This window comes from Misgurnus anguillicaudatus, chromosome 9 (genome assembly GCF_027580225.2).
Source record: "Misgurnus anguillicaudatus chromosome 9, ASM2758022v2, whole genome shotgun sequence".
NCBI lineage: Eukaryota > Metazoa > Chordata > Actinopteri > Cypriniformes > Cobitidae > Misgurnus > Misgurnus anguillicaudatus.
In genome coordinates this window covers 32,855,781-32,878,564 of record NC_073345.2, presented here as the reverse complement: position 1 = coordinate 32,878,564, position 22,784 = coordinate 32,855,781, and the positions used below count along the sequence as shown (strand labels likewise).

The window sequence follows — 22,784 nt, the reverse complement described above, 5'->3', positions numbered from 1 at the left end:
TTTGTATTTACATGTACATACCACGCTGTAAAAAAAATGTAGCATGAAGTTAAAACAACTTGGTTGCGCAAGACTCTCAAGTTTTGACCTGTGATGATGTTATGTTGACATAATTTATAAAAACGAATTGAAATTGTTTAACTTAATTTGTTAAGTTAAAGTAATGTAAAAAAATATATGTTGACTTAACAAAAATGCTAAAAAAAAAAATGTACAGTGCAAGATGGCAAATTGCCTTCTCTGTGCTGTTCTGGTCATGTTGATGTAAGTTTTGTGTTAATAAAACATTTTGTGTCTTGATCAGGTGGACTCTATAAGGGCAGTTTCATCCTCCTCCTGTCTCCGCTCTTCATCCTCACCCTGTTTCACTGAAATCACTGAACTTCAGTGTAACACAATTTACAAAATTGTTTACTACTATATAATGCTTGTTAAACAGTTTTGAGCTTAGAAACAACATAATTCACAATTGCTTATACATTTAAGACTTTATCTACAGTATTGCTTACATTTGAGCTTTATACTGCATGAACAAAATATTTTTTAAATAGCTTATGCTTATTGGTAGCCACCACAGGACCAACAATGTCATCGTCTGAGGCAATGTAGGGACAAAACGCCACGTTTGTCCATTTAGGGCTACTATAGAAACATGACGGCGACTTTCATGTAATAGGACCTGCGGTGTATGTAGATAAAAATGGCTCATTCCTAAAAATTAAACAGTTCATTTCAGGGCTCAAAATTAACTTTTTTATTTGGTAGCACTGGTGCTCCCAACTTTAAAGAGATAGGAGCACCAGCAAAAATTTAGGCGCATCCATCCAAAAATTAAAAAGCACCACAACTACAATGTAAATGTTAATAGATTTATTTTATTAAAAATAAAACACCACCACCGGGCTTTACACGTCCTATGGCCAGCATTTAAAAGTTGGTCTTCTATTTTATTTTATTTTATTTTATTTTTTGCTGCATAAATTCCTAAATTAATATCCAAATGCTGTTGAAATAGTATAGCAGCAATAATAATTTAACAATTACAGGTAATATGATTAAGATTACATAGAAAATCTAGCACACACGTAAAACACAGATTAATTGTGACATTACAAAAGTGACCCTAATATAGAAGGCTAATATATATTGGTATTGATAACTGCATTACCAGGATGCTTTTACTACTAAATAGGCAATGTTAAAAAAAAAAAACATACCATCAGCATTGTCGTATTCCACAGCAACATGGACCACAAGGATGTTTGTCGAATGTCCATTCACCAGCGCATGCGCACATACACCATCAAACACACTTTGACAGACAGGTCGGTGTCTCCATCAATAATAAACACATTTGTCATGACACGTCTTATGTTTTTGGCACTTTCGCCATGTTTAAGCAAGGTACGTCTGGCGCTTAAAATGTTTTGATTCCGCCATTAACGCCGTTTTACAGGATTTACAGTAAACACAGTAAGTTACATTTTCATAGCGGAGACACTCGAAATCTTTAAGCCACTCTCTCTGAAAGGTTTAACGTCAACTCGTATTTTCCGGTGGTGGAGTTACACTTGAATGCCGGATCGTCGTCAAAAAATACAGTAATAACCTTGGCTGTAATCGGCTCGCTCTCGTCATGCTCGCGACGCGTTCGTCTTTTCACATTTCCGCGCTTCACGGCAACAAGGAATGACTGACGCTCATATTAGCCAATCTGCGGTCTTCATTAAACGCAAGAACTTAATGGTGAAATTTGATTGGTTATGTATCGTTGGAGAGAACACTGAACCTGGGACAGCGCCAGTACGCAGGATCACAATCAACTCGCGTCACAACAAAATGGGCAGTCGCACAAATGCTCCCAAATATATTTTAAGGTCGCACAGATTAAATTTCCGTCGCATATTTCGAGCCCTGCATTTTGTAATTTTATACACCACTGATAATATATTTGATTGCATGTCTGTCAAGAGATCCTCCTAAAAGTTACACAATGCACCTGTAATTTTTATTGTATTTTCATTGGTGTTGTATTTCTAGCAAAATATATTCTGGAAACATAAAAAAAAGAAATAAAATATAATCACAACAATTCTACACTTGTATTTTTTTTGTTCAGGAAGCCTTTATAAAACTGAGACAGAAATAATCAGAATAAAATATTTGTCAAAATGTAATAATGCTATTTTAATAAATAAAGTACTTTAAGTAGGCTACAGAAGAGAAAGACACCAATCTCTCACATCAAACTTGTACTGCAACCTCATCAAAAGTTTTTGTACTGCATACCACATTTGTACTGCATACTGCTTACCCCACAGCCATTTAACAGCCACTTTGTTTACCATTTCCACTGTCAGTGGGGTTATGTACCTTTTTTTTTTTAGTTGGCACAGTGTGCACGGCTCACAGAAATGTGTGCATAGACATTAAAATAAATATTATAGAGCAAATATTAAAGAGTCTTTTCCATAGTACTCACACTTATAAAAACTGAGCCCCCCCCCCCCACACACCCAAATAAATGTGTGGACTAACTTTCATATCAAACACTTATATCAAATTAATTAAATCAGAACAATGACATATTGCCATCATATTTACCTCTGAAATGAATTTTTTTGTTTATTAACATTCTGATTAATGAGTTGTATAATTGTGCTATTAATTATTTTGCACAACAATTGCCTCATGCTATAAAATTAATGTAATTTTAAATCCATAAAGTATATAAACAATGAAAATTACATAAGCAACAGTCATGTGATGATTTTAAATCATATGTTAATATACAATTATTAGAGGAATACTTTTTTCAAATATATTACCTCATATGTGAGCATGTGATTCTGCGCCCCGTGAACTTTGACTTTTTCTAGATGAATCTAGAAATCTACTAATATAAGGTCGAGACCATAGACATTATATATGAAGACACCTCATAAAGTCAATCATGGAGCGTGAGCAACTATCGGGGCGCTGCTAAGGATTTTGGGCCCCACACTGAAAAAAATGATTCATTGAATTTAATAAATTTTTTTAAGGTAAGTGGTTGCAATCAATTTATTCAAGCTACATTTAATCAAAGTTTTATATTTTATTTTACGTTACTAATCTTTTTTGTTTGGGTGTGGCTTGAATAGATTGATTGCAACCACTTACCTTGAAAGAGATTATTGGATTCAATGAATCATTTTTTTCAGTGCATGAAAAGAATCTTGGCAGGGCCCCCAACACAGCTGAGACTTTTTTCATATTAATTTACATAAAATCATGCGCTTTTATGGTATTTTGACTACCAATGGGGTGAGAAATTTGTACTTGAATTAAGTGTTTAAGAAAAAAGAAATCTTATTTTTCTCACCCCATTGGCAGATAACTTTCTTGTTTTAAGGACAATTTCACTTAAATACTTATTTACTTAGGTAATTTTGCTCATCAAGAAAAAGCATCTTAATTTAAGAATTTTTTGATATTTCTACTGAAAACAAGATAAAAATACTAAGTAAGAAAGTATTTTTTTTTTTGCAGTATTGAACGTTTAACTAAAACTGTGTATTGTTATTTTTTCCAGCGTTTCTTGACCTAAGATGGGGAGAAAATTGAGTTCCCTTATCATGCACTTTTAACACTAGAACGGCCACCAGCAGTCATTTTAACCACAGCGTTTAAACTTATGGTAACTATCTTTAACACAAGAACGAACAAGGCATCATTTTGACTGTTTTTAAATTTGCATAGTCAATAACTTTGTCTAAAAAAATCATAAAGCCTTGCTGCTCCCTGACTTTTCCTAAAACTACATGAATTTTCATTAAAACTACTTTAAATATTTATTGTGTGAATAAAAACAGAAATATAATCATTTCTATCTATAACGTCATTTTGCGCTGTTTAAATTTAGTTTTGCCGAGTTGGTCTGAATCAGATAATGTGAAAGTATTACAACTCCACATGATCATCAAAAGATGCACTGAGACCTCACAAACAGCTGATAGTAGTTTGTACAGTACAGTCCGATATTTCACAGGGAGCCAATGAAGCCTTTTCAAAACTGGTGTAATATGCTCCCTTTTCTTAGTACCAGTAAGGAGCCTCGCTGCAGCATTTTGAACCAGCTGCAATTTTGAAATAAGAGATTGACTAATGCCTATATATAAAGCATTACAGTAATCCAAGCATGAGGAAATGAATGTGTGAATCACTGTTTCCAGATCAGGAACAGACAAAAAAGACTTTAATTTCGCAATAGTCCTTAACTGAAAAATGTTTTACCACATTTTTAATCTGATGGTCAAACATAAGTGCAGAGTCAAAAATTACACCTAAATATCTTATTTTAGGCTGAACATATGTTTCCCATATACCTAGAAAATCGGTTAAACCATTGTCGTCCTTCTTCATCCCAAACACCATGACATCCGACTAGCTTGCTTTTAACTGCGGGCGGTTTTGCTCTAACCAACTAGTCACCTCCTTTAAACAAGCAACCAGGGATAAATTAGGGCTTGATCCTCTAGCTCCAATCGGAAAGTAAATCTGAATGTCGTTGGCATATAGGTGATAAAATATACCATATTTCTTAAAAATTTGGCCTAGAGGCAACAAAAATAGAGAAAAAAGAATAGGACCCAGAATTGAACCCTGAGGTACTCCACAATCAAGAGAAACTGACCCGGAGGAAAAATTCCCAACCCTGACAGAAATTGAACGCCCCCTTAAATATGAGGAAAACCATTTTAAAACCGTCCCTCTCAGCCCCACAACGTGTTGCAAATGATTGATAAGAATATCATGATCAATTAAATCAAAAGCTGCACTAAGATCCAACATAATTAGAGCCCCAGCATTACCTGAATCTGCAATAAGTAATAGATAATTTGAGACTAACAGTAAAGCTGATTCAGTATACTGTGGCCTGCCCGAAAACCATACTGAAAGACATCTAACACCTCATTTCTAGCCAAAAAAGAGCTTAACTGAGATAAAACTACCTTTTCAGAAATTTGAGAGATACAAGGCAGCTTTGAAATGGGCCGATAATTTGTAAAATCCAACGGGTTGAGAGTGGGCTTTTAGGGGCTGAATAACCGCCCGCTTAAAACTTAATGGAAAGATGCCTGTATAAAGACTGCAATTAACAATGGCAGTAATACAAGGCTCAGTGTGATCAAATGTCGCAGCCAACAAATCAGAAGGCAAAACGTCCCAATTAGCGGCTGGGCGATTTAACTTACCAATAATAAGACTAATATCCTTAATTGAAACCAAATCAAACTTATCAAACGTGCTGACATTTTTTTTAAATATCTCCTGACAAGCCATTCCGGTCCTGAAAACCAGATCTAATTGAGTTTACTTTATCTAAAACGACATTTAAAAACTTCTCACAACACTCAGTGGATGGTGGTATTGAGACAGTATTTGGGTTTAAAAACCTATCAATTGATTGAAACAAAATATTTGGTGATTTCGAATGCTGTGATATAATTTTGGAAAAAAATGCTGATTTAGCATCTTTTACACCCTTCTGATATCCCACACGTGAATCACGTAAAATCTGTTGAGAGATCATAAGTTTATCCTTTTTCCAAACCCGTTCTGCTCGTCTACACTGCTGTAAGAGTCCGAGTTTGTTCATTTAACCACGGCTGATGATTAACTTTACTATGCTTGATCTTATATGTAGCAACAGTATCTAAAACTCCAGAACACACAGAATTAAAAGCAGTAAGTAACTCGTCTGGATCTGCCATAGTAGCTACAGACTCGGGCCATGATAGAAAAAGTACTAAAAATATCACCAAACGCCTGAGGTGTAGACTGCGTGATTGTACGGCAGTGTATATAAGAAAGCTGATGCTGCATACTGTCGACCTTTTGCCTCTTTCACTTCTCTTATTTTTTTTCTTTCCGTTTTTGACTTCTAGATTTTTGAGGCATTTTCACTTCCTTGTCAGTCAAGTTGATATTCTGCTGGCACTATAAGTGAAGTCAAGCTGTGTTGCCTGGATTATACAATTTGGGTGGACTGAACCATTTTATGATAATTGAGAGGGGGGGAAGGGGCCCACGGACGTTTGTGTTTCCTAAACAAATAAATAAATTTTTTGATACCATGAAACAGCACATAGAATAATTTAAAGTTAATATTTTTTACTATTAAATATTTTTAGCACCACAATTTTGGGGGCTTCTCTGGGCCCCCTCTTACTCGTGGGCCCCGAGAATCGTCATTGTTTACCCCCCCCCCCCCCCTTTACAGCGCCCCTGGCAAATATGCCTGTATTTTGTGCAATAACCGGCGCAGTATTGATATCAGAATGTCACACTGAGGGGCTGGCTGTCAATAGGCTAAAGCCACGCCCCTCTTCAACTTCCACCTCGAGGAGGTCCCCAAAGCCAACCCAATGACCAGACAACAACAAGGGCAGGTAAGTATAAAATTAATTCTTTATTGATTTAATAAATATTTAAAATGTTCTTGGGAAATGGGGAGGGGGGAATTAAAACTAATGTCTGTCTCTGCCCTCCAGGTGGGCCACGGAAAGGGAACAAGGGGCAACGGAATGTCCAGGACACTGAGGACCAGGGGGGCGTGAGACTCAGGCTCCAACCTGGTCTTTACTATCCGTGGCGCGCTCCTTTGTCCTCCTGGAGGCAGAATCAAAAGTGAATGAGTATTGTGGATTTTTATTTAGGCTGCGTACCTGGGTCTACCTGGTGTGGGCTCTTCCTCGCACTTTCACAATGTTTTGTCGAATCACTCAGTATTTCCTCTTTCTTCTCCACAGGTAACAACTTAGTCACAAAGCACAGTTAATCGGCTTGGAATGGTTCTCACCTCTCTGCTGGACACAGCGTACCGTAAGTACAGGTTTCTTCGATCTCTCCTCAGGTTATTCACTTTCTCTGTTCTTCCCTCCACAGGTATCCGCTCGGGCGAAAGGTCTGATGGAGTAAGTCGTCCCTACGTGGCGTCGGGGGCGAACCCTCTCGACGGCTGTGCGGTGGCAGGGGGTGGGATAACCCAACGTCTCACCGGGCCGAGCGCTTCCCTTTCCTCGCTGCCGTCAGGCGTTCGAACTCTGGACAGGGGCGCCCCCTTGTAGAGGCCACGGGACGATGAGAATCACTTCACCTCGCTCTCTGCAACAATAAGACTCACACAGTTTACAGTATTGAATGGTAATAGCCACAAATCGTACTCACAATGCTGCTGCTTCTCCAGCTCTTCGTTGTCGCTCGCACCACCCACCAAATGTCTAGGCGGGAAAGGATCGTCCCGGGGCACCGTGCTACTTTCTGAGATCTGAAACACGCTCACAACATATGCGGGGTTGAGTCAAGCTAAGGCCAGCAGCCTCTTGGTCTTCCCTTAGCGAAGTGCGTGAAGGCGGGGGTCTGTCAGACAAGACATACAGCAATCCACAGCAACCCACAGCAATTAACAACAACACGTCAAACTTAAAGGTTTTCACAGCACAAAGACTCACCCACCACGCTCAGTGCACAAAAAGGACTCCTGTCTTCCTTTACTTCACTTCAGTCAGATCTGGCGATGGATAATGCGGCCCAGCTAGTGGTGTCGTCGTTGTGACTGCTTCAGTAAAACGTCCACTCGGCTCACCCACCACGCTATAATAGGGGTAGGGCCGTTCTCTTCCTCCTGGAGGAATCTAACATACGGCTAGATCATTACACAAGGCATTTACAACTTACACTTGGTACTCACAACAATGTCGGTTTCAATCCCCGTTTTCTTTTGGTCTCAATTCACCAAATTCTCCGTGTGTTTTTCAACCTTTAAGGTTTGCGATGCCGTCCACAACCATACGGCTTCAGCCTGGGAGAGAGAGAGTTTTAGACAGCCCACAGCAGCGCACCAAACGGCACAACACAGCGCTTCAAACACACACCAAAAAGCCTCTGCCAAACTGTGAATAAACTTGGCCTTAAGTACTGCCTTGCTTGGCGTATCCTCCAATCGCCAACCGCTGTTCCTAACTAGGCACAGGTGCATCGAATTCGCCGATATTCCCGCTCGCGGCGCTTACCGGAAGTCCGGTGTTCGTCTTTTCCGGTCCGGGCGGAAACACTTCCGGGCGGAACCAAACTTCCATAATTTTGGTTCCGCCCCAAAGAAAAAAAAGATCGTCACCTTGTGACAAGAACGCATGGGATTATCTTTCACAAGTAAGATAGAACAATAATTTTGGTTATTTTAACATTTATAACATTATGTCATCGTAAAAATTTGGGGAGTTATGATTATTGTTGTTGGGGAAATTAATGCAGGGGGTGCCCTTTGACTTTGAGGACCCATCCAAAATGTCAATCATAGATATACATACACTAAATGTCGCCTTGGCTACTGCAGTTTATTGGAATGAATGCGTAGTGATGGTCGTTTTCGAAGCACTGCTTCATGAGGCTTCGAAACATTTACGTATCCCTTGTTTCGAATCAGTGGTTCGGAGCTTGTTTCAAACTGGCCCAAGTCACGTGATTTTAGCAAAACGAGGCTTCATTATGTCATAACTGTTTCGAAACGTTTCAAAAATCCGATGGTTCACCACTAGGGGGAGAAGATCACATGACCAGCGTCTAATAAGTTTAGGTGAACTCGGGTCAGTTTTATTATTAAAGTTCATAAAACATTTATCCTTCTGACTAATAACACTGCCATGCTGTCTACTTTTTGTTTATAGACAGTTTTAATCACAACAATGTGCATAATTAAAAGGGTAGTTAGTTTTATTCATTTGTTTGCCCTAAATAAAACTACAAACAAATAATACACTTTTAACTATGTCTTAATTAAGTTAAATACTTTTTTTAACATATTTTAATAAAAATCTTGCTATTATTTTGTAAAAAAAAGTGTAAAATATTTCGACACATCTGCTTTTACACTATTTTGACCAGCAGGGGTCTCCAGCGTGTGTGGGATTCGAACTGCTTCGAAAAACTGAATCAATTTGCAGATAACCACGGTTCTATGAGTTTCGGATGACCGCCAGAGGCGGTGCTTACAGCACCTGGATGTCCATCACACGAGCGTGCAGGTCGAGTATTAGTAACAACAAAGTCACCTGTGACATGGTTGACGTCATCGATGTGCCCCGGCACAAAAGAGAAGTCAACCCAGGAAGTGACCTCTTGGCTATCTTCTCGTGTTCACTCCGAATGACAGCCAAGCTCTGGCGGTCATCCGAAACTCATAGAACCGTGGTTATCTGCATAACCTTCGTTCTATTTCGTTTCTTCTGACCGCCAGAGACGGTGCTTACAGCACATGGATGACTAGTACCTACAAAGTCATGAGGAGTGCTTACCCATCTAGAGATGCTGTGATGGGCTCGGTAGTATTACTGTTGTCAGGGGGTTATGGGGGACCACATTGACCCTGTAGAACCTTGTAAAAGTGCAGCTTGGACTGGCTGAGGGTTTGGGGAGCCACTCTGCCTGTAGGCATGCTGGATAGCCTCCACTATCCACCTAGACACCTCTTTGGCCCTGTGTGGCAGATAAACAGGGCGTCACACTGGCGGAATCCCTCCGTTCTCTCGATGTATATCCTGAGGACGCGCACTGGGCATAAAAACTCTGCCCTCAGGTCTGACCCCTCTTCCTGGGCTGACTTGAAAGCTGGCAGGCTAAGTGGCTGGTTGGTAAATGTAGAAGAGAGGGTCTTTGGAAGGAAGGAGGGGTTTGGCCATAGCGTGACTCCGCCATCTCCGGAATGCCACTGCAGGCAATCATTGCTGACTGAGAGTGCATGCAGTTCCCAGAGTCGCTTAGCTGACGTTATGGCTAGGAGAAAGGCTGTCTTCAAGGCGAGCCAGTTTATGTCTGTCGTCCTCAATGGTTCAAATGGTGCTCTGCAGAGAGCCTGCAGCACCGGAGGGAGATCCCACTGGGATACCTGGCTTCGTCGGGGGGTCTCAATCGGAGAGTGCCCCTCAGAAAACGGGTCACCAAGACATGTGATCCTACTGTGCTCCCTTCGACTCTGCTATGCTGCACTGAGATGGCAGCTGTGTACACCTTGATGGTGGAAGATGCAAGTCCTTTGTCAAAAAGTGCCTGAAGGAACTGCAGGATGGTTGGTAAGGGGCAGCATGCTGGCTCCTGTCGCTGCGTTCGGCACCATTCTGATTTTTTTTCACCTGTTTGCGTAGAGTGCATTGGTGGAGGGTGCCTGAGAGCTGTTAATGGTGCTGACCATGGCTGGTTCAGAGAGCCCTAGCAGAGGGTCTGGCCCTTCAGTGGCCAAACCAAGAGCTGCAGTCGAGCTGGATCCGGGTGCCAGATCTGGCCACCTAGCTGTGACAGCAACTCCTTCCTCACTGGAAGGCACCAGGGTTCTCCATCCAGTAGCCGCAGCAACATCGGAAACCAAACTCTACCTGGCCACCGAGGAGCGATCATTAAAGTCTCGTGGTGTTCCACTATAATCCTGTGCAGGGTGTGCAGAATTAATGGTAGAGGGGGAAATGCATAAAGCCTTCGTCTCTGCCATGCATGTGCCAGTGCGTCCTGGCCTAGAGGGCTTGGTCCGGAGAGGCTGAACCAGAGGGGGCAGTGTGTTGAGTCCTGACTGGCGAAGAGGTCCACCTCTGCCCTGCCATAATGCTCCCAGATGGTTTGTACTACCACTGGGTGGAGTCTCCATTCCCCTGGGTCAGGGTTCTGGTAGGACAGGAGATCTGCGGCTCTGTTGGAAATGCCTGGTAAATACATAGCCCACAGACTGGCAAGGTGTTGATTGGCCAATGGCAAGAGCTGCTGGGCTATCTTCAAGCACTGCAGGGATCTGGTGCCTCCCTGGTGGTTGATGTAGTACACTACTGTTGTATTGTCTGTCCTCACCAGTACGTGTCTGCCTGCCACTTCCGGGAGAAAGTGTTGTAGGCCAAAAAATACTGCCTGTAGTTCCAACACATTTGTGTGCTGTTGCTGCTGTAGCGGACTCCAGCAGCCTCTGACTGTTCTGCACTGCCAAACTGCACCTGATCCTTCTTGGGAAGCATCTGTGGTAATGACCTCCCTCCTGGAAGGGATAGAGCCTAAGGGATCCCCCTGCATCAGGTACTCCCTCATCCTCCATGGCCGGAGGAGCCATCGGCAGCTGTGTGTGGCCCTCACTAGTTTGTGTACATGCCGTGCAGGATGAAGGTGGCGGTCGTTCAGCCACCTTTGAAATGGGCGCAGTGTTAAAAAGCCCCAGTGGGACCAGAGATGAGGCAGCAGTGAGCATGCCCATTAACTGCTGGAATGTTCTTAGAGTCAGTAACCTGCCCCTTCTGAAGCAGCCAGCCAGCTGGCGGATTTTGTGAACCCTTCTCTGGGAAGGGGTTGCTCTCATTGTCCGTGAATCTAACTGTATGCCCAAGAACACTGTCTCTTGGCTGGGTACCAAAGAGCTCTTCTGGTGGTTGACGTTGAGCCCCAGCTCTGAGACATGCGCAACCACTGCGGCGTCCTCCATGCGGGCCTGAGCCTCCGACTGTGTGCAGATCAGCCAATCGTCGAGGTAGGGTAGAATCCGCATGCCCCGTGCCTGTAATGGCTCCAACGCTGCTGCTATACACCTGGTGAACACACGTGGTGCTAGCGCTATGCCAAATGGTAGGACGCAAAACTGGTATGCCTGTCCTTCGAAGGCAAACCAGAGAAACTGCCTGTGATGTGGTACAATCGGAACATGGAAATAAGCATCCTTTAGATCGATGGTTTTAAACCAGTCTCCCTCCTGAATGCTCTGGAGAACATCTACAGTGCGCAACATATGAAATTTTAGGACCTTGAGGTGGGTATTTAGAGGTCTTAGGTCTAGAATCGGTCGAAGACCGCCATCTTTCTTGGGAATTACGAAGTATGTTGAATAGAACCCACCGTCCGGTGTCTGCCTGTCGATTAGTGTAATGGCCCCTTTTTCTAAGAGAGCGTTGATCTTTTGTCTTAGGGCTAGGGCCTTCCCTGCGTGGCTCACGATGGTGTCTTTGACCCTTCGGAATCTTGTCAGTCGACGACGTGGACATTGGATGCTGTAGCCCCTTGACAGAGTTGCCAGCACCCAGGTGTCTGGTGTTATCGCTTTCCAGCGTTCGAGCTGCTGGCTGGAAAAATGTCCGACCGCCGGCGTTATGTTGTCACTGTCTGCCCGTTCGCCCTCTCTGGTCTTTAGAGGGGCGACGAGTCTCGGCTCGGTTATCCTGTGCAGAGCCGCGAGTCCTGGAAGTGGTAGGGCGATGAAACCCATCTGTGCGTTGTGACTCCTGACGGGTAACTGGCCACGATGGCGGTGGCCCCTCGAGGTTGGAGCCCTGTGTCTTAGCTGGCTCCCCCGGCAGAGACTGGCAAACTGTTGTCTTGCCTGTACTACCTGTGTGCTTCTATCCAGGGCCTGTTGTGCGGCCTGACCAAACAACTCCCCTGGGAGAACAGGGAGGGAGCGAAGGACTCTTCTGCCGGGCTCTGCCAGCGGGGACTGAGCTAGCCATATCTGGCGGCGGGCTAGGGTTAAATATGACATCAGTCTACCGAGTTTTCTGGTCATATAGGCGAGGGCCTGGAGTGACGTATCACACAGTTCCTGAGACGATGTCTGGTCCAACCCTTGCAACGTCTCGGTAAGGGCCAGCATCAGGTGTGACATTGAATTTCCAATGCGTCCCATACGTGCTGCCGTGTCATAGCTTCTTACAATTAAGTCATCTGTGACACGGCACTGTGCACGGGGGTAACGGGCGTCAGGTCTTAAAGCTTCATTGGGTGATAGCACTAGTGCTGCTACTGGTGGTTCTATGTTCGGCATGTTCTGAAGACCATATGTGGGTGAGTCCTGCATGGCTGCCAGTACTCTGCAGTCCCTGGGGAGATGGGAAAGCCGTCTAGGGTCCGCCCAGCATCTCTGCAGCTCTTCAATATTCGGGGCTGAGGGTGGCATTACCCATGTGGAGGGCTGTGTGGACCCTCTAAAAAAAGCATTCGGCTTGGGTACAGCTGCTGGTGCTGTATCCAGTCCCAAACGGGCTAATGCGGCCTTTAAGACTGGCTGAACTGACGCTCGACCAGCCTCTGATGCCGCCGTTGTACTCTGACTTGTAACCTGGGGTGACCTTTTTAAAGAATTATGGCTAGACTAACGCAGTCTCTAGGCGGGTAAACCAATTGGTTACAGCTCCAACCTCTACGGGTAGCGAAACTTCAGCGTCTTAGTCCAACTTCGATCCTGCTTCAATCGAGAGAAGATGCAAGAGGTCACTTCCTGGGTTGACTTCTCTTTTGTGCCGGGGCACATCGATGACGTCAACCATGTCACAGGTGACTTTGTTGTTACTAATACTTGACCTGCACGTTCGTGTGATGGACATCCATGTGCTGTAAGCACCGCCTCTGGCGGTCAGAAGAAACGAAATAGAACTGAAAATCGAATGTCAACCCACGGAACGAATATTCGAATATTCTGGTCCAGCCCTACAAATATGGGAAAAATTTCTTCTGAGAGAAACCGAGCGAAAAAACTACAACCACATGTAAACAAACAGACCCTTTTTCTGTTTCCCGGCGGCGGAGTGATATATCAGCGAGCAAACAGTCTTCCAAGAGAAGTCAATGGAATTTTACAAAATGCCAAATAAAATACAACAGATAGATAGATAGATAGATAGATAGATAGATAGATAGATAGATAGATAGATAGATAGATAGATAGATAGATAGATAGATAGATAGATAGATAGATAGATAGATAGTTTATTGTCCTGTGAACAGGAAATTTGTTTTCACAAACTGTCATACAGTACACGCAGCTAGTACAAACATATATACACAAAAACAACAACAACAACAAAACACAAGATGGTGAAAGTTCAGCTTTGTAACTTATTGAGGATTGAGATTGCTGATGGTACAAAGCTCTTTTTGAAACGAGCCCTTCTCCATGTCAGTATCCTATACCTGCGGCCTGAGGTCAAGAGAGTGAAGTTGAAGTTGAGGGGGTGCTCTGGGTCTGTTGTTATGGAGTGGGCAAGGCGGGCTATTGCTCTGTCATTAAGTTCTGAAATGTTAGATTTGGAGGAATGTATTATTTTTGAAGCTATGTGTGTGATTTTACTGAGTTTGTTTTTGTTAGTGTAAAAACTAGTGGAGCAGTATAACAGAATGGGCTGGATAATGCTCATGTACAGTAGTAACAGAAGACGAGGGGCAATGCAAAGGGAGCTGAGTTTTCGTAGAACATGCAGACGTTGATGTGAGCGTTTTTGGTTGTCTGTTATGTGATGGTCAAAAGTGAGCTTATTGTCCAGGGTGAGTCCAAGGTATTTGAATTTCTCCACCTGTTCTATGATGTTGCCATGAATGGAGATCTGACTGAGACTGGGTGGGTTGAAGACCAGTTATTTTGTTTTTTCAACATTGAGATGGAGAAAGTTGTCTGTGCACCAGTGTGTGAAGTGTGATATTGTATCGTGGTAAGCAGCAATGGTGGTATGATCATTGAGAAGAGCCAGAATTGCAGTATCGTCGGAGTATTTGTAGTATGTTGTGATGGGTGAAGGACTAATACAGTCATTGGTGTACAGCGTGTAGAGGAAGGGTGATAAGACACAGCCTTGTGTTAATTATAATGGTGTTCGATATGACAGACCCTATCCTCACAGCCTGTGGCCTGTTACTCAAGAAACTCTGAATCAGATGGATGTAATTAGGTGCAACATTGAGTATTTACATTGAGTATACAGAAACTGTATTTCGCTACACAACTTGTTTTTAATCATCAACGAACACCACAAACCAATCGGTGAGTACCACAGTTTTGAAAATGAACGTTAAGTGTTGTTTTAATGACATGTTTGTGCATGGCCATTGACTTCCATTTTGAAGCAGTCAAGAGACGCTTCTAAACAAGTCAAAAACTCAAGACACGACCCATTGTCAAAATTTCTGTGTCCATCACTGTAGTTCATCCAAAACAAACCAGAAATGAGTGTTAAATACCGGATTTATCCTTTAATTATTGAAGCGTTCTTTATTGTTTGTATATAAATAAAACTTGATTCTAGTTGGATCTGTTTTTCTGTCTTTATTTTTGCAGTGTTAATGTGATACACGTATGAATTATAATGTTAGGCTAGTAACGTAATAGTCGCATCTAGCAAATGGTGAGGTTGCGAATTGCAACATACGGCTCAGTCCACTTCTCACCTCTTGCTTTTGAAACACATAGAGAAGCTACAGCAGCCGCAACCAGACAAACATGTCATCGTTGGTGACAACTTAGTAAAAAAAGTTTTTTTTAAATATAATGCATAGTGCTAGGCCTCCATAGTAGGCCATCCATACACAGCACAAAAGTCCGGCATCGTCCATGAATTACAAAGTACAGGCCGAGATAGGAGCGTTACCTAACTACTTCCTATGACAAGACCCCTGTTCCAAGATGGCAGCGGTTTTGACGTATGCTTAGAACCCCAAGGCAACATCTAGAGAGCATATCTATCGATGTCATTAGGCAGTGTTAGTCTATGAGGTATCTATGTATATAATGTCTATGGTCGAGACTGTCGATTTTCAAACCACACATTTTCTGCACAGCGGAGGTTAACTCCAAAACACAGCAGCAAGGAGCCTGTGACCACACTAAGATGCTGATGACGTCTTCACTGTTACATCTGCAGCGCCAAGCGTTTGAATAAAGCAACATGTGGCATGATCAAAAATCATTTTAAAATGGCCAAACGTGATAATGATGCAGCCCAGAATTGATAATATAGTGCATATTAAACAGATGAAAAGACAAGTAACAGACGCTTTTTATTTGGAGGTTGCATGCAAACTCTATTGGGCAGTACGTAACCCCTAAGTATGAATAGGCATATATCTGTGTGTGGTGGTACACTGTAGCTGTTGATGATATTGACTGTAAATCACTGAGTCACATATGCATATATGCTCTTTATGCCTAAAACACACATGCTGCATACATTCAAATATATTTGCTAAACAAGATTTTAGTTTATCAAATAAATGATCATTCTACATTGAAAGTTTGCTTCTCTGCTTTGCTTTGCTGTGCCTTCTTTAATTTGGTTGTGTTGCCATTGCACTAACAATAAAGTTTGTTTTGTCCCGTATAGTTTGTACATAAACTACAAAGTCATACAGGTTTGGAATGACATGATGAGTGAGTAAATCATGAAAAAATAAAATTTTTGGGTGAACTATTCATGCAAAACTGTATATGACATAATTTACCAGTAGGTGGCAGCAGATTCTTTTATACAGTTGAGTATGAGGACTTTTGAATTTGCTGACTGGACTACGACTCCTGATATGCATTCATGAATATGGCTTTCAGAATTATTTGTTTTTAAAAACGAAGTCATCTGTATTTTAAATCTGTTGGTCTTTTGTTTCCAAAACTATAAAGAAACAAACAAAAACTTAACTTCCGGCAGACTTCAACAAAGTATCAATAACAACAGAGTCCATCTAGAGTAAATTATTTCTGATAACAAATAAATAACCAGTAAATTACCTTCGTTTAAATCATGGCTAATCAACCATTACAGTGAGCTAATATTGTGAGTGTAAAATTAATGTACACAATGTTAGCTACAGGTCCTTGAATTTTAAGGATCCATGCCCACAGTCTGCCCTCATCATCGACAAGGTACAGTATTTGTCCCAGAGGTCAGTTCAGTTTGCCAGACTGATAAACAAACACACACTATAAAAATATGCAGCATTTTTGTCAAACATATATTTTATATTACTTTAACTTATAAAAATCAGTTAAACAATATAAACTTGATTTTATTAGTTATGTCATTTTTTTTAAACCAAACTTTAAAATATAAGTTGAATTGACTTAAATTGAAAAAGTGCTGCATTTGTAACAGCGTGCAGTGAAGTTAACTTCAGGCCAGGCGCGTAACCAGGACTATGTCTGATGAAATCAGCTCCAGACCTAAATATTTTTGTGCTGGTATATTTTAACCTTAAAGGTGCAGTGTGTAAATTTTAGCGACATCTAGTGGTGAGGTTGCGAATTGCAACATACGGCTCAGTCCACTGCTCACCTCTTGCTTTCGAAACACATAAGAGAAGCTACAGCAGCCGCAACCAGACAAACATGTTGGTGACAACTTAGTAAAAAAAGTTTGTTCGTTAAAAACATGGCTGCATAAAATGGCGGCTTCCATGTAAGGGGACCCTCTGTGTATGTACATAAAACGTCTCATTCTAAGGTAATAAACACATAACGGTTCATTATGAAAGGTCTTTATACACCCCTGATAAGTTAGTTTTGTATATTATTTTGCATTTCTGTCAAGAGATCCTTCTAAAAATTACACACTGCACCTTTAAGTGAGATCCTCAGATTGACGATGACACCAAGCTGTAATGCTTTTGTGTTTTGACCAAAAGGTCAATTTTAAATGGGTAGAGTTTAGTAATCATAATAAATTTAAGAACAGAAGGTGCAGTGCCGTAGTGAGGGGACTATGAGGGGCATAGGGGCGTAAAATAGTTTTACAAAAAAAGAACATTAAAGGAAAAATATATTAAAAGAATATTAAATTTACTTTTATGATTATTTGTTTTACCGGTAAAAGATAAGTTAGTATAAAATAAAACAGTACCTGTTCTGACCAGCAGCTGGCCCTGTTGTCAACAAGCAAACTGTCACTGAACATCATTCACAAACAGAGCTAATGAGACAGGGCTTTTCCACTGGTTACACTGGTGCTACCAACTTTCTTAATTGGTCACATCAGCACATGATTTGGTCAGATACTTTATTTTTACAGCAACATGGAATTAATGAATGAATGCTGATGAATAGTTGCACTGATGTAAAAACACTGACAGTAATACAAGACCTGTTGGCAAAATGCTTACATTTTTTTAACTACTACTCATTCATAATTCTTGCAGAGCGCCATTCACGTAGATTAACATTTAATTACATGATACCAAATTGTTGTTAATGTAGGATAAATGCTGACACCCTTTTTCTTTTGTAGTCTTTTGTTTATATAACTGATCAATTAAAATGCCTAATAAGCTTTTATTCAACAGGTGTTTCTTCTCGATAAACCCAGAAAAAGGAACCAAAGTAGAGAATAAAAACTCCAACCGTCGTCTCACCGTCCTCACCCTGATACAGGAAATCTCTGATTACGAGTGACGTTAAGCCTAAATATGGATTCTTTCTGTGGACTCTTGACTGTTGTTTGAGAAGAGGTACTGTTATTTTTCTCTTTGTTAAATACACAATGTGTATTATGTTTATTAAGGTACTATATCATTTTTTTTTAAGTCTCAAATGTGCACTAACTTCCCGTTTTTTTTTTTTTTTTTAAACGAGGTACTGTTAGTTTTCGCTTTGTTATCACTATATAATTTTTTGTTTTTAAGTCTTAAAGGTGCACTGTTTGTTTGAAAAGAGGTACTGTTATTTTTCTCTTTGTTAAATACACAATGTGTATTATCTTTATTAAGGTATATCATTTTTTATGTCTCAAAGTTGCACTAACTTCCCGTTTTTTTTTAAAGAGGTACTGTTAGTCTTCGCTTTGTTAAATACACAATGGGGCGGTTTCCCGGACAGGGATTAAGACTAGTCCTAGACTAAGAAAAATGTAAGAGCTGTCAAACTGGACACAACTTGCACTAACATATCTTAAAATACATCAGTGCCCTTTGTTTTGTCTCAAAATGCAGTAATGTTTTTAGTAAGGCATGTTTGTTAAAACTAGTTATATTTCCTAATTAAACTAAGGCTTAGTCCTGGCTTAAGCTAATCCCTGTCCGGGAAACCGCCCCAATATGTATTATGTTTATTAAGACACTCTATAATTTTTTGTTTTAAAGTCTTAAAGGTGCACTAACTTTTTCTAGTAGAGAGTCCGCCATCTGCTTTTTTCATAAAAAAAGTTCTTGCTTTGTGGGAATGTTTCACGGTACAGTATGAAACTTATTTATTTTGCATTTATTCAATTAGAATAGTTTTTATTGCAAAATAATACCTTAACAAGCGTGCATTCTTACTGTGAGGGGACTCACCTCTCCACAGATCTGACCTGTAACTTGGCCTTTTGCACAAGTTACAGGTTATAACCGTTTTATAACCGTTTTATAAAAGCAATAAGGTGTTTGAGGCAAGTGCTGTTTTGTGAATAAGTAACGATTGAAGGGGTTGCAGGCATTTCGCCTCGTTACTTGGCCGTTACTTATTCACGATACAGCACAGCCTCTCGTACCTTATTGCTTACATATAACCTTGTATATTCTTTATTGATATCCTTGCATGGCTAATGAAGCAATGATAACTTTCATTTGTCCTAGCTTGCATATGCTATGTCGGATGAGGTATTGTGACATCCTTTTAGCCATGCTGCATAGTGTTTGTGGTTGGGTCATTAAGCGCATCTAAGGACATGTTCTAGTCCCACTTCTCCGTTCTAAATATCATTTCCCTAAACTAAAATGAGCACGCATATAACTAGGGATGGGTACTGAAACCCGGTATGAAACTGGCCCCGATGTTAAATTATGAAAGACCGTAGTATCAGTAAGATCTGACGAGAAAAAAAATAAAATTACACAAATTGGTAACACCTAAAAAAACAAAGCACTTTTTATGTTTCTCTTATAACACACCTGACTCAGATCATCAGCTCATAGGTGAGATCTTTATGAACTGAGTTAATAAGTGTGTCAGGCAAGAGAGACATATAAAATATGCAAAGCAATGAAGAACTCCAGAAAGAGAACCACTGCTGTAAAGTGACAACTGTGTTAAAAAAGTCTGTGCATTAAACCTTTCCCTTTCTGAATAGTAATAAAAGATGACTGAAATGTAGCTTGATCATTCCTCCTACAAGCAAAGATGTATCAGCACATCTCCATTGTACTTCTGTTTATTTTCATCACTGGAGGTAGGAAAAAACTCAGCATACATTAATATTATTTGATATACATTAAGAGACCTTTTGAATATCTTTTCCTCTCTCTTGTTTTTACTCAAGCACACTCACTCAAGTGTTATGTGTGCACTAGTCTGGGGTCAGGATCTTGTGAAGCAAAAGAGGCAACATGTCCGGATAGATTTACCAAATGTATGAGCACAACAACAACAACCGTTTTAGGTAAGTCCTGTTTGATGGAGTGGAAATTTACTGTCATATCGAACAGTTTAAGTATTATTGGAGTAGAAATTATCAAATGTGATTTGGCTTGTAAACATTTACATTTAGGCATCAGGCAGATGTTTTATCGCAGAGACTTGCAGTGCATTACAAGCTATACATTTTATCATTATGTGTTTTCCCCAAGATCAAACCAACAGCTATCACAATGCTCTACAAAAATTGTTTTCTTTAGTTTAATATACACTGTCTGAAAGCTTGCTTTGTTGTGTAGGTTCAACTAAGACATCTGTCACAATTAAATCATGTGCATCGATTTGTGAAAATGATAGCAAAGAGATGGGTGGAGTTACAACTTCTACCAAGTGCTGTGATACCGACCTTTGCAACGGCACAGGTATTTACCATGACTTTTTAATCTATTAATTTATATTTAAGGTATTGATTTAACTGATGCTTTTCTACAAAACACAGCTATGTTGGGTCATACGTTTGCATAAACCTTGCAGAATCTGCAAAATGTAATTTTAAAAACAATTATTTAAAATGACAATTTGTTTTAATTAAGTAGGGGTGAGCGGGGCGCAAACTATATATCTGTGGTCTTTTTCTCTTACTGACAGAAGATCTCCTGTGAATTTGTAAAAAGTTTTGATGTGTTTTTGTTAAGATATTGAACAAAGAGTGTTTTGGAGGCATAGAAGTAAATTTCTTTTTAGTAAAATTTTTCCAATTTTTGCGTTGAGAGTGTAAGTCACCAGATCCAACTTTATATTATTTTAATCATATATATGCATTGATGCATAATACAATGATGGTTATCATGGATGGATATCGATCTATTAGGCAGATATATAAACAATATCCACCTTTAGTATAAAGACAGAATTTTATTGCATGATTAAATTGAAAAAAGCATGTGTTATAACAAACCCTCTGTTTGTTACAATGAACCCCAGCTATAGGGTAAGTTGTAACATTTGCTGTCCTGTCACTTTCGGTGTAATTGTACGATAACGTTAGGCCCCACAAACAATCTTTAAGTGTTTATTTAGATGTGATTGTGTAAACAATTATTAATCTAACTTAAATATGTTTTGAATGATTGTGTCAAAGTCAAAAAGCATTAGGTTGTGCCCGCTCTCCTCTACTGTCCTTAGAAAGCTTTTTATGATATTTATATTCTATTTATTTAATAACAGAAAAAAAACTGTTAATTTAGAGGACATTTTATATATTCATTTCCATGTTTTGTATTTAATCATTAAATCAAATTAAAACCTACACTGTAAAAAATTTTTTGCTGCCTTAAATTTTTAAGTTTAATCAACTCAGATTTACAAGTAATTTCAACACTGAAAAAAATGATTCATTCAATTTACTTACTTTTTTTAAGGTAAGTGGTTGCAATCAATTTATTTAAGCTAAATTTAAACAACATTTTTTAAACTTGTTTAAATGTAGCTTAAATAAATTAAATTACTCTTATTAAAATAAATGACTCTTATTCATCTAGACTAGAGGTCTAGACTAGAGATGAGATGAGTATAAATGAAGTTGACTTATTTCAACTATATTTTATGCTATAACAACAAAAAAGGCAGAAAAATATTTAGTTTAATCATTTGACTCTATATATTAAATGCATATTTTTATTTGTATTTACAGTACGTACCACACTGTAAAAAAAATGCAGCATGAAGTTAAAACAACTTGGTTTTGCAAAAACTCCTATAAGTTTTGACCCTTGATGATGTTATGTTTACATAACTTATAAAAACAAATTGAAATTGTTAAACTTAATTTAAGTTAAAGTAAAGTAAAAAAAAAACAATTTAGCAAAAATGCTTTCATTTTTTTTACAGTGCATGATGGCAAATTGCCTTCTCTGTGCTGTTCTGGTCATGTTTATGTTAGTTTTGTGTTAATAAAACATTTTGTGTCTTGATCAGGTGGACTCTATAAGGGCAGTTTCATCCTCCTCCTTATGGAAGCATATGGGTAGCAAAATTCAATTTAGAATGTAATATGCAATATGACAATGCAATATGTAAAATGACAATGCATTTCTGTATTTAAGTTTACATTTTCCATGCATGTATGTGCAGTCCTTGGTGCAAAATAGAAATGAAAATGTAATACTTTAATTTACATTTTCCATTTTCTACAGCCCTGTTTTAAATACATATTTTAATGCTTTAGAAGTTGCAAAATTAAAATGGAAATGTATTACCCGAACTGATATAATGTGATTCACATTGTCAAGCAAAAACTGTAGCAAAATTATCATTTAAATGTAAATTTCCCTAAATGCATTTGCATTTGCGGATGGGAGACTTGGGATTGCATTTTCATTTACACAGCGTGCAATGGATGTAGCAAAATTAAATTGGAAATGTATTAGCTGGTTTGATAAGATGTGCTTTACATAGTCAAGCAAAAACTGTAGCAAAATGATCGTTTAAATGAAATTTTCCCTAAATGCATTTACGTTTACGGGTGGGAAACTTGGGATTGCATTTTCATTTACATAGCGCGCAACGGATGTAGCAAAATTCAATTGAAAATGCATTCCGAGTTGACCACGCCCCCGCCATGTGAATCACTGCGTCAAGG

General features: G+C 39.8%; 1 protein-coding gene across 5 annotated transcripts in view; it reads left to right on the top strand.

Annotated features, from left to right (window-relative positions):
- Positions 1 to 22,784, top strand: part of LOC129423973 (lymphocyte antigen 6D) — a 90,671-nt gene that overhangs the window by 1,408 nt on the left and 66,479 nt on the right. Inside the window, exons 1-5 of one of the 5 annotated variants that reach the window (XM_073871529.1) lie at positions 18,139 to 18,261; positions 19,860 to 19,958; positions 20,049 to 20,168; positions 20,443 to 20,565; positions 22,121 to 22,235. In XM_073871529.1, coding sequence (XP_073727630.1) covers positions 19,910 to 19,958; positions 20,049 to 20,168; positions 20,443 to 20,565; positions 22,121 to 22,173 — 345 coding nt within the window. In that variant the 5' untranslated portion in view covers positions 18,139 to 18,261; positions 19,860 to 19,909 and the 3' untranslated portion in view covers positions 22,174 to 22,235. Of the gene's footprint in view, positions 1 to 304; positions 2,093 to 18,138; positions 18,262 to 19,859; positions 19,959 to 20,048; positions 20,169 to 20,442; positions 20,566 to 22,120; positions 22,236 to 22,784 lie in introns of those variants that run through there. The other 4 variants (XM_073871526.1, XM_073871525.1, XM_073871527.1 and 1 more) reach the window with 4 other exon arrangements.